We start from the raw sequence: 12,353 nt of genomic DNA, 5'->3' as shown, positions 1-12,353 counted from the left end.
AATTGGAGACGAAGACAACAGGAAATTCTTGTTTGCAAGTTTAAAATCTGCATGGTCACCCCCCACGCCAGTCTGAAACTGCCGCTAAGATAGCTCAGGGAGGAAGAAGTAAATGAGTCGTGAAAAATCGTCTCATTATTTTAATTCAGTTTAGACATGAAAGTCAAACTTAGGGTCTTCAAAATCCTATGTGGCTCTAAAAAAACTTTCTTGCTTCTGTGATCTCTCTGTGTTAGAGAGAGGAATGAGTTTCTTACAGATCGTAGGGGACCATGGTTTCACGGGCTGGGGGATGATGTTATTGCCTTGTATTGTGGCGATGTTTTTTGGTAAGATCAGAAGTCATACGGCATTCACACAGAGAACTCAACTGTCTTAGTCCAGCCGTGCTGCTGTAACAAAATATCTGAGACTGGGTAGTTTATGAATAATAGAAACATATTTCTCACAGTTCTAGAGGCTGGGAAGTCCAAGATCAAGGTGCTGGCAGGGTCAGTGCATGGTGAAGGCTGCTCTGCTCTTCTTCTTCAAGATGACACCTTGTTGCTGTGTTGGAAGAGGGAAGGGCAAAAAGGGACCAAACTTTCTCCTTTAAACCCTTTTCTGAGGACACTAATCCATCCCTGATGGCCTAATTCCCTTCTAAAGGTCCCACCTCTTAATACTGTTGTATTGAAGATTAAGTTTCAACATGAGTTTTGGGAGGGGCACAAACATCCAAACCTTAGCAATACTATAATTAAGCATTTTCTGAACGGGGTTCTGGGAGTCGTTGAGCATTACCTAAAACTTGGGGCTTCTGGGGGTGTGGGATGGGGCTACCCCTGCCTCCCCCTTGTCGTCCTGGTTATGCCATCCGTCACTGTGAAGTGCCCACACTCACATGGCCAGGAGCCCGCCCAGACTGGGCCAACTAGATTCTCTGGCCCCAGACTTTGGATGGGGAGAAGCCAAGAGGGAAAGAGCTCAGATGGTTTCTCCTCTGATTGGCCTGATGAGACAGGCCTGCCCTGCGTACCCGCCTTGGTTCTCCTTTCTTTCTTTCTGAGCCCGGTTCTCCTTCCCTGTGTAGGCTTCTCTGAATGACCTGTTAATCCCAATACATTTCACAATAAATTGGAGAAACCAGCTAACATCACAGATTTATTTCCCGCGTGTCTGCTCTGAGCCTCGTACCTATCGACGTGTCCGACTAATATCTGATGTATCTCGGCCTGCGGCAGAACTGCAGTTTGGCACAGACTTAGGTCCCCAGGCCAGACAGGAAAAATAAATGGGGGTGGCTGTGTCAGTAGTTGGGAGAGTCGGGGACTGGGCCAACTGGAGACATGTGCCTCATCTACAGGGGCATTGGTTGCTCAGCTCCTGCTGATGGCTCAGCGGGTTATATTCCAGTAAGTCTGATTTGTGGAAGACTCTGAAATGGTGACAGCTACACCTGAGCAAAGGTAACGTCCAGGAGAACTGTCTTCAGGTCTGATTGCAAGCTTGGGCTTGTAGGCAGCTGGCTGGGTTCCCGTCCTGCCTGGACACTGTCTTGGTGGTGTGAGCCTGGGCAAACAACTCCACCTTTCTGAGCCTCAGTTTTGAGTTCTGCACAATGGTATGGCTAATAGTATCCACCTGGGAGACTTGTGGTAAGGACTCAGTGACGTGATGCTGGTGAGGCATTTCAGCCCAGAGCCTGGCACATAGTAAGTGCTCGATAAATAGTTGTTACGTCTAACATCTTTACATGCGAGCAGAGAACATTCACCTTCATTCTCAGGAAAATTACGTAACTGTGGGCGTGATAAAGATTGTCAGTGCCCTGGGGAAGGGGCCAGTGTGGTATCGTTCATCGTAGTAGCCCAGCACCTGGCACAGCATGGGGGTTCAGATATTTTAAGGGTCTATTGAAGGACTCAAAGTATTGAAACTTTGAATCTTTATCATTAAAGGTGCACAAGAGATGCTATGAAGAAGAACTGCATCACCCAGGAATGTAAAAATTTATCTGTCCGCACACTCATCCACCCACCCACTCCCAACCATCCATCTTCCATCCCTTACAAGGTTAATTCTGGTTTTACCCATTTTGCTACTTCAAAAAGTGAGAAGGAGAGAATGAAAGGATCTTCTTATTAACATCAGTCCAGGAATTCACCTGCTAACGCTTGGTAGGCTCACGAGGAAGTTGCATATCATGGAAACGAAGAGTGGCCGCCTGGGAGCTCCGTTACCTGGGCTGAAATCCCAGCTTGGCAACTTCCCGGCTGAATGACCTTGGGCAAGTCGTGTCTTTACCATATATTGAATGGAGGTCATAGTCCCACGATTTAGGGTTGTGAGAATTGAATGAGATAGTATGTGTAGTAGAGCTGTTGGGACAGTGTCTGGTACGTGGTGAATGATAGAATCGATGTCAACTTCTGCTCCCTGAGACTCTTCCAGCAGCAGGGAGGCTGTATAATTTCTGCACTCCTCTGCTCCCTCCCACTGGGATACCCCCCTAACAATTTGTGGGGTGAGATTGCCTCGTAGCAGCTCCCCATTCCCTGTGCATATCATTATGCCTCCTCTACACTCCCTTTCCTCACCACAGCTACTGAGGGGTCTTTGTGCCTGGATCTTGGTCTGGTGAACCCACTTTCGGGGACCGGTGGACTCCACCTCCCCTACTCCATGAGACTGTCTCCTCCATCGGTGGCTGTCGGGATGGCTGAGCCTTGACCTGTCTAACCAGGAGCCCGTGTCTCTCTCCTCCTCTCTCGCAGGGAGTCGGACCTCTTCCTGCTGGACAGCCGCACCCTCTGGGCCTCAGAGGAGGGCTGGCTGGTCTTCGACATCACAGCCACAAGCAACCACTGGGTGGTCAACCCACGGCACAACCTGGGCCTGCAGCTCTCGGTGGAGACTCTGGATGGTGAGTCCCCTGGCCACACTACCACCCGTTCTGTTGTAGCCTGTGCCTCAGGAGGATCTCAGAAGGGCTCATGCTTTTTTCTGCCAAAAGCAGGCTTCCCTGTACCCGCCCAACCAGTACTCAATGTTCAGCTTTTTGATCCAAACCAAAAAGAGCCCCTTGCCCCCTTTGCATGGGACAATTACATGGTTGACCACAGCTGGATTGGGTCTCATTGCTCAAAGCGTGGTCCCACATCAGCAGGGTAGCATCCTTCTTCCTAGAAATGCAGAATCTTGGGCCCACCCCAGACCTGGAGCCCCGGGGTGACAGCTCGGGACACAGGACATTCTGGACCATTCTGTGCCATGTAGGATGTTTAGCAGCATCCCTGGTCTTGACGCACTAGACGCTAATAACATCGCTCACTTGCAACACCCCGAAATGTCTCTAGTCATTGCCAAATGTCCCCTGTGGAGCAAAATTGCCACTGGTGGAAGGCATTAGTCCTTTCCACATTGGAACCTGAGTACGGTTCTGAGTCCCAAATTCTTGGAGAGGCCATTGCCAGCCTCCCATCCCCCACCACTGACCTGCCGACTTTGAGAGGGCCAGAAGGAAAGCGAATGGGGACCTGGGGCTAGGCCGGGAGGTTCTAATTCCTCCCCCTGACGAGGTGTGTTTCTAATTAAAAGTGGGGGTGGTTTCGATGATGTAGCTTCTTCACACCAGTTTTAAGAAAGGAAACCTTCCCGTTGATTTTTCAATAGGTAATACAAGCCCCTGGCTCCAAAGTCAGTGTGAACGTGTGTAGCAGCAAATGGCTTCCCCCCGACTTCCTTCTCCCAGCTGCTGAGTTCCACTTCCCAGGGGCCGCTGCTGTTCCCACCACTGAGTATGTTTTCAGAGATGCTCTCTGGGTGTTTCAGCAATTACGTAGAGAGTCTGCTTTTCTTTCCTTTTTTCCTCCCACAGATGGTGGCCTGGTACATACAGTATTCTTCACCTGGCAACTTACCTTGCAGATTGGTCCTGTCAGCCACCGAAGAGCTTCCTTGTTCTCTTTAAGGCAGATGTGTTTTGTGTCCACGCAGCACTGCCGCTCACATGCTGTGTGACTTTGGACAACTTTCCTAACCTGTCAGGGCCTTGGCTGCCTCGTCTCCAACGTGCAGGAGATAAGAGGGCCTGGGCCATTGGGTTGCTGTGAGACTTAGTGAGTTAATATGGGAAGAGTTTTTAAAATAGTGCCATGATGTGCGTAGGAATCCCCTGGGCACCTTGGTGAAATGGAGTTCTGATTCTGAGGATCTAGGGCAGAGGCCACCCCGTATTTCCAGACTGCCCTCCCCCCCCCCCCCCCCGTGATGCAGAGGACGCTGGTCCCTGCACCGTACTTTGAGTACTGAGGGCTTAGAACACATGCCGTGAATCAGAGCTGTTACCGTTGTTATTATTCCTGCCAAAGTTGACTTATCCAGCCCCCCTGGGATGTGCATCTAGGTGTGTTCCATTCTTTTGCTGTCACAGGCAGGGCTGCCGTGGAGCACCTCGGTGCACAGGTCGTTTCTCAGTTGAGCGCGTGCAGCTCTAGGATAAATGCCTGAAAGTGGCACTGTCCATTCGTGGTCTTGATCGATACTGTCCCTCTGTCGTCTTCAGAGGCCGTTCCATTGGCATCCCCACCTGCAGCCCGTGAGGTGCCTATGTCCCCTACTTGCCAGTTCAAGTCTCAGAGGCGTTGATCTTTGCTAGATAGATCGATAGGTGACGGATGTATCTTGCAGTTGGACTTCGCTTTCCTCTTACTCTGTGAGCTGGAGCATTTTTTCACACGTGCCATTTGCAGTCTCTTTGCCGCACGTGATCTGTTCCCGTCCTTTGCCCGTCGTTCTGATAGGTGATCGGTCTTCACAGTTTTGGCTCTTGGCAGTTTGAGCAGCAGACATTTTCCCAGTTGTAAGTTTTCTTTTTACTTTGCTCAGGCTGGATTTTTGCCAAGTGATTCAGACACTAGCTGGATTGAATCACCTTTTCCTGTGTTGTTCTTGGGCTTGGCCTCTTTTCCTCCCTATCAAAGGTCCTGCTTTGGTCTGGAGCTTGGGGGAAACCTGGCCACGATCATGGGGGCGAATTACTTAAAGTCTGGTGTGGGTGCCCCTAGTCTCCGCTCCTCTGGCTCAGGTGCCGGGCAGCAGGCACTGCAGCTCCCCGCCGCTCTGCACCAGGGGTGCAAACTACACCTGCCCACCAGACCCAGCCTGTGGCCTCGTGTTTTTTTTTTTTTTTTTGGTGGTTTGTGAACTAAGAACAGTTTTCACATTTTTAAATGACTGAGAAAAATCAAAGAAGGCTAATATTCGTGACACATAAAATTGTATGAAATCTACATTTTGGTGTCCATAAATAACATCTTATTATCACACAGCCACACTCATTTGTTGATGTATTGTCTAGGGCTGCTTTTATGCTTTAGCAGCACAGTTGAGTCATTGTGACAGAGACCCTATGGCCTGCCATGCTGAAAATATTTGTCATTTTCAGAAAAGGGAAGAGTTTCGTGGTCATTTGCAGGTGAGGAATGCTAGACTGAGTAAACAGAACAGGTTTCTCTGTGGGACTTATCAGAGCATTTACTTTGCCAATGTCCATTGTGAGTCTCTGGATAGGGAATACTGCCTAGAGGGATTCCAAACTTACCTTGCAATAGAATCATTCAACTCTGCTTTTTAAAGCCCCTTAAAAGCCCCCATGGAACATACTGGGGATAAGATAAAAATAAAGTAATGTAGCTAAGGTGGACTTAATTCCCCTCTCAGAGTAACCATTTCCCTAGACTTGTGGGTGTTGGCCAGACCTTCTTCCTGGACCCCGCTAGGTCTGGAGCTTCTCTGTCCTGCTGGCCCAGGTCTGACAGCAACCTAGTGTCAGTTCTGCCTCCTCCTCCTCCTCCAAACAAAGTCGGAATCTTTTTGTCCCTTTTGCCCCCAGCTTCCCTCCCCGCTCCCCCCGGCTGTGGACAAGGCTCAGCACTGATGGGGGTGGCAGAGCCTCGTGGTCAGAGCCTGGGCTCTGGAGGAGTCCATCTCCCCAGGTTCAAGTCCCAGCCCTGCTGTCTCTCACCATGTGACCCAGGGTGAGTCACCTAATGTCTCTCATCTGGAAAATGGGGTTAATAATAGTTTCCACCTCGGAGGGTTGGTGGGAAGGATTAGATGAGCTCATGCAAGTGAAGAGCTTAGTTGCGCAGCGTGTGGCAGCTTTGTACCATAGCCTCTTGTAATTGTCACTGTTACCCAGCGAGGTGGGTGCTGTCCTTAACATCCCATGGTACAGGGAGGAAACTGGGGCTCCACATTCTGGCAACCCACCTGGAAACCCCTGTCCATCCGTGTAGCCTCGTGGCTGCAACAATACTGTCTAGAGTCAGGGCAAGGATTAGACACTGTGCCCCTGATTCAGTAGGACCCTGTCCCTGCTCCCGGCAGGGCACTGGGGACGGGGCGTAGGAGCCGCCGCCCGGGGACTTGACCTGTCCAGGTGCTGTGCATGCCCGGGCAGCGAGTCCGGTGTGGGTGCCGGGTCAGGGAGGACCACCCACTCTGACCGCCAGGGAGGGGCAGAATGTGCAATGCCAGTTGGCTGTGTGAATTTTTGGACCTTTCGGGGATGAGCTGAGAAACAAGTGAGTCCAGCATTTCTGAGACACAGGCTCATGCCTACGAACATTCTCTGTTTTTCCAACTGTGGAGGTTCTCAAGCCCAGTGACCGTCAGGGTGCCCGGGAGGCGCACTGAGCAAGCAGATTCCCAGGCTCCGTCCCACACCCACTAACGGCAAATCCCTGCGGATAGGCCCAGGAATAGGCCCCTTTTTTCATAAGCCTTTTGGGTAACTTGGGGCCTGGCCCAGTGACAACACTGTGCCAAAGTCCTGCTGGTCCTCAGCGTGCCCTGCTTATCAGATGGGCTCGGCTGGCAGGCTCCACTCAGGGCCCGGGTCTCAACCTGCCTGCCAGGAGCCTGCACGGATCAAGACAGGGACAACTGGTGGAGCTCACGTGAGGCAGAGCCACCTCATCCTTGTGAGGACTCTAGGCAGTCACACTGTTCGTGGGTGGAGAGGAGGTCCCTGGCGGCCGGAGTACGAGGCTGGTCTGGTCGCCTCACAGGGGCCTCGGTTTCCTCACCAAACGATGGCACGCTGATGAGAGTAAACGCGCTAGCTGGCTTCCCCTCGAGTGAGGCGCAGGTGTCTGTCGCAGACCTCTCCGAAGCCTGATGTTTGGTCCCAGGCGAGCCCCTGTTGCCAGCGTTCTCCTCGACTCCAGAGCCCAGATGGGCACTGGCCTCCCTTCCCTCTGACCACCCAGCGAGCGCGTCTGCTCCCTCTGCCTCCCAGCTGGGCCCTCCTGTTAGTCACGGGGAGCAGCGCAGCTGGGGCTCTGCCCTGGGCCACGCGGAGGGGAGGGGAGCAAAGCCCATGGACTCCCCGGGCACCTGCAGCTCATCAGGAGGGACCACCTGGGGAGCAGAGCCTCCTCCCCCAGGGAGGGGCTGCGAGGGCTGAGTCTGTTCCTCTCTCCCTTAGGACAGAAGAGGAGCAGCAGCCCCTCCCTGCTCAGCCCCCAGGCTGCGCCTCCCACCCCCGGGCCAGGCGTGTCCTGCACCCACACTGGTGCTGGGGACCCAGGGCCAGTGGGAGACGGGAGGAAAGGCACCTTTGGGCAGAGAGAATCTTGCTGTGCAGCTCCGGAAGCAGGGCGGGCCAGGCCCCTGCATGTCCTGTAGCGCCCATGGCCCTTGTGTGGCCTCAGCAGCCTGTCCAACCTCTCGGGGCCTTGTTCCTTTGTTTCTTTATGGGCATAATAACTTCACCAATTCTGTAGGCAGTTGGGAGGAAGAAGAAAGTTGACTTCACAGAAAATACTGAGCCCCGGGCCCGGCACCCTATCTGTGCCCGGGAGTGTTGATGATGTCATTGTGGATTGACTTGGTGCTCACAGTAACCCCGCCCAGTGGCACACTTGTATCACCAGCATTTTACAGATGATTAAACCAGGGCCGAGAAGTTGAGGAACTCGACTGAACGTCTCCTGGCTCCAGGGGCAGAGCTGGGCTCCGACCTAGGACGCTGGCCCGGCCCTCTCGCTCTTTCCTGGGAAATCTGCCACAGAGTGTGGCCCCAGGCTCCAGACTCGGGTGGGGCTGGAGGGGACAGTGCGTTGATAGTTTGCGCCTGCGGGGGGCCCGGCTGGGAGGCCCCTGTAGCACTGCAGGTCTCGCTGACTGCTCACCTGGGAAGGAAAGCGTTTGTCAAAGAAGCCCGAAGCCAGCGGCTTCCTGCAGGACTGACTGAAGAAGCCCCTTCCAGGCTGCATTTGACTCTCATGGGCTCTTCCCGATATTAAAAAAAATATTAAAAAGTATGTTTTATAGCCGTGTTGGTATCAAGATGAATATGATCCTGGCTGAATTAAAAATGAAACAATTCTTCCATACCAAAAGTTCCTGTCTTGTCTTCTGATTTTAAGAGACATGAAAACATTTCCATGGGCCCCTACAAAGTACCATTGACCCTGAGTGATGACCTCCAGTGCCCAGCGTCTGCTTGTTAGACCAGCATCCCACAGCCAGCAGCCTCTTCACCCAGGTGGGAGAACACGTATTCACTCAACAAACATTTGTGTGCCCCAGCGATGTGCCGAGGACTGTCCTAGCACTGGGGGCACAGCCAGAACAAGACAAGGGACAAGAGCTCTCGTGTTGCACATTCTCATAGGAGGAGGCAGACCGTGCACAGGGGGCCATATGCGGAAGGTTGGGGGTGGGGGGCCGTGAGGATAAGTTTAGGTTCCGAGGCGGCTCAGAGGGCTTCCTGCTGCCCTGCAAATCAATGCACCTGTTTTCCCAGTGCTCCCTTCCACCCAAAGCCTGTTGCAGGGAGGCGAAGATTGCTTTGGGCTGGAGAGACTCTCGTCCTTGCTGACAGGGAAGCACCTGGTCATTTGTTCCCAAGAGAGGACTCCAGCATCTTGTCCTGGTTCACAGAAGAAATCACAGGAGGGCCATGCCAATCAGCCTTGCCTCTCCGATCCAAGAAGACGATCTGGTGGCCTCATCTGCCCCACCTCCCACTTCCTCAGTGGGGACCCATTTCTCCAGCTCCTGCGGGCACTTGCTCTGCATCTCCTGAGCTTCAAGGCCACAGGGCACCTTCTCCCCTCATCTCTGCCTCCTGAATTGGGGCTCAGAAATGCGCATTTTGGATGTCCATGTGCAGGGAGAGCCCCAAGCCTCGAGCACCTCCCCTCTGGCACGTGAGAGCACGTGTCCCGCTTCTTAATCGCCCCAGACTGAATGCAGTGGGACTGCAGGGCACTTAAAGGATTGAAGGGCACGTGCCAGCCAAGCGTGACGCTCAGCCGTGGCCGCTGGGGAGGGGCAGGGAGGTGAGCCACTCGCCCGAGGCAGCTGTGGAAACCAAGCCCAGAAGGCCAAGGCTGCCGAGGGATCCCGCCCACGGCGCAGCTGGCTTCAAGGTGCCTTTGCTCCTCGCGGTTGCTTCACATCCTGTTTGTCCAAAGCCTGGCGGGGGAGAGGAGAGAAGGGGCCCAATGACCCGGCGGCCGGGCTCGGTCCTTCCCAGGCTGGGCGGGCAGAGGTGGTGGGGACGGAATTGGGGTACTTGGAACCAGGCAGGTGTCACAAGTGTTAACTACGTTCTCACTTGTCACTTGGGCCTTGGTCCATCCAGAGAAGTGGCTGGAATTAATGTTTTCCACAATTAATGAGGAACGTTCTTATGCTGTGGGCCTCGGAGGGGCAGCCGATGGCCCCGGGCCTGGAAACAAAGAAGCCACAAGAAAACCGAGATGCCGCCCTCTCTGTGGGTGGGTTGCATCCCCGCCTCTCCCGAGGGCCCTGTTTGTGCCCCCTGCCCGCCCTCGGGGCCGGGCCTGCTGGCTCTGCCTGCGGTGCACGACATGCTGGCTGCCCCATCCTCACCTTCCCCGAGTCCCGAGTCCGCCTGCCTCAGCTCTGGAAGGCCCCCCCCCCCCCCCACGCCTCAGTGAATCCTTCCTACCTTCCCAGACCTGCTTGGTCCCCCCACCCACTCCTGGACATCCTTCTGAATTTTGGGGGTCCTTTATCCCCGACATGTGCCTGGATGGTGCAGTGGTTGAGCCCTCAGGCTCGAGTCGGCCGGGCCAGGGTGTGGACTCCGTCTCTGCCCTCCTAGCAGTGGGTCCCAGGTAGATGCCTTTGCACCTGTGGCCTCGCTTTTCTCACCTGTGAACTTGGCTCGCAGTCCCTGCCTTTGGGGGTCACAGTGAGGGGCAGTGCGAGGAACACACTTAGCACAGTGCCTGGCACAGAGCTGGCGCTTAGTGAATGGTGGTTTTTCATTTTCATTGAGAATCAGCAAGGATGGAACCAGCGGGTCAAGGAAACTTACGTCGGCAAATCCTAGACAATAATGGTGTCTTATCTCATGCGGACACTTACGGTTTCCTTACAAGTCTGGAAGTGAGTGGGTCCAGGTTTGATTAGAGTAGGGCTCAGCACATGTTTTCTGTAAAGTACCAGAGAGTGGATATTTTAGGTTTTGAGGGTCAGGCATTCATTTCCGCCTGCCATTTAGCTTGAAAACAGCCACAGGCCACGTGTGTATGACTGTGCATTGGCTGTGTTCCAATAAAACTTTATTTGTAAACACAAGCAGTGGGCTGGATAGAGCCTGTGGCTGTGGTTTGCTGGCCCCTGGCTAGAGTATCAGCAGTAGTCAAGGTTTTTTTCCTGCTGGCCCCGTCAGCCTGAGTGTGTTGGCATTTTGTCCTGAGGCTCATCACATCACAGCGGGGGAGATGGCTTTCTCCATGTCCCCAAGCACAGGGGAGGGCGCAGTGGGCAGGATGAAGGAAATTCATCTCTTCACAGACCTGCCTTTTTAGGGAGGAAGACTTCTGCGAAGCCTGCAGCACCCATCCCCAGAGGGAGCTGCAGGTGAGGAAGGGTCTGGTTTGCAGCCCCCATGGGTGGAGCAAGGCAAGGAACGAGGGGCTGGGCACGGCTTTGCAGTGGGCTCTGCACCCAGGCGCCCTGCCTCCCTCACCCCCGTGAGGATCGGACCTTGTCCACTCTGCTATGGGCCATCAGAGCAGGGGCCTGGTCAGGCAGCTTCCCTGGCCTCGTTGGATAGTAGGTGTGACGATTCATGAGCAGATGACACCTACAGCGTGCAAAGGGCTGAGGGAAACAGGCAACGTGAGGACTTAACGTCTTCTTTGCATTGGAAAATTACAAAGGTTGGTCCACACAGAACCCTGCATGTGGATGTTTCCCGTTGCGTTCGTGATCACCCAGGCGAGAAGCACCTGGGTGAGACGATAAACAAACCGTGGTCCTTACATATAGCCGAGAGGAATGAACTACTAAAACACGCAAGGACACGGATGAATCTCAGAGACATTCTGCAGATTGGAATAAGCAGATGCAAAAGACTGTAAGAATCCATTTTATAAAATGTCTAAAAAGTGCAAAGTTACTGGGATGTGGACAGGTTAGTATTTGCCAGAGACTGGGGGTGGGGTGGAGTGTGTACAAAGCCTACTTTCTCCACTTGGCACTGTGGACACGCTGGACTGGGTAACCCTCAGTCCTGGGGTCGTCCTGTGTGGGGTGGGATGTTTAGCAGCTTCCCTGGCCTATCATCACTCCATACCAGTAGCAGCTGCCCAGCTGTGACAGCCAAAGATATCTGCAGACACTGTGACATGTCCCCTGGGGAGTGGCATCGGCCCTGGCTGAGAAGTGCCGAGATAAAAGGCAGCTCCGGGGAGTTCTCTGTGGGGCTGGAACTGTTTGGTGCCCTGATTGGAATGGCAGGTTCACAAACCTGTCCATGCGCTGACACTGACAGATTTGCAAACCAAAAAAGGCTCAGTTTTACTGTATGGGAACTTAAAAACTAGCACTTTAAAAAGCAACAGAACGAAAACCAAACACCCCCCAGGGAGGCAAGCCATGAGTCCAGTGAAGCCTTTGGCCCTGGGCTGCTCCACCTGCCGGCAGGTGGGCCAGGTGCCTCCTCCTCTGGATCCCTGCAGCCTGCAGAAGGCTCACTTATAATTAGTCTTTGGGGAAATCTTTCTGTCCCACCTTTAAGGAGACTCTGTTGGCGGAGAAAACACAAGGTGCCCAGTTAGATTTGAATTTCAGATGAACAACAAATAATTGGCTAGTTTAAGTGGGTCCCACATACTGCAAACATGTCCATCTATCTGAAGCGCAAATTCTGGACCTTTCATACAAACGGGATCATTCGGCATGTGACTCTGCGTCTGGCTTCTCTCGTGGAACGTCCACGCGGTGGCGTGTGCCAGCACTTCCTTCCTTTTTATGGCAAATGATACTCCCTTGCAGGGATTCCCCATATTTCTGTATCCGTTCATCAGTTGGTAGACGTT

The 12,353-nt window shown here is 53.4% G+C and overlaps 1 protein-coding gene across 1 annotated transcript in view; it reads left to right on the top strand.

The window, feature by feature from the left end:
* The window catches only part of BMP7 (bone morphogenetic protein 7), a 74,315-nt gene that overhangs the window by 49,542 nt on the left and 12,420 nt on the right, over nucleotides 1-12,353 (top strand). The window contains exon 3 of the mRNA XM_069496084.1: nucleotides 2,757-2,905. Coding sequence (XP_069352185.1) covers nucleotides 2,757-2,905 — 149 coding nt within the window. The remainder of the gene's footprint in view (nucleotides 1-2,756; nucleotides 2,906-12,353) is intronic.

Source organism: Eulemur rufifrons, chromosome 20 (assembly GCF_041146395.1).
Source record: "Eulemur rufifrons isolate Redbay chromosome 20, OSU_ERuf_1, whole genome shotgun sequence".
Taxonomy (NCBI): domain Eukaryota; kingdom Metazoa; phylum Chordata; class Mammalia; order Primates; family Lemuridae; genus Eulemur; species Eulemur rufifrons.
The sequence above is the reverse complement of the archived record's forward strand: the minus strand, read 5'-3'. Positions and strand labels throughout refer to the sequence as shown.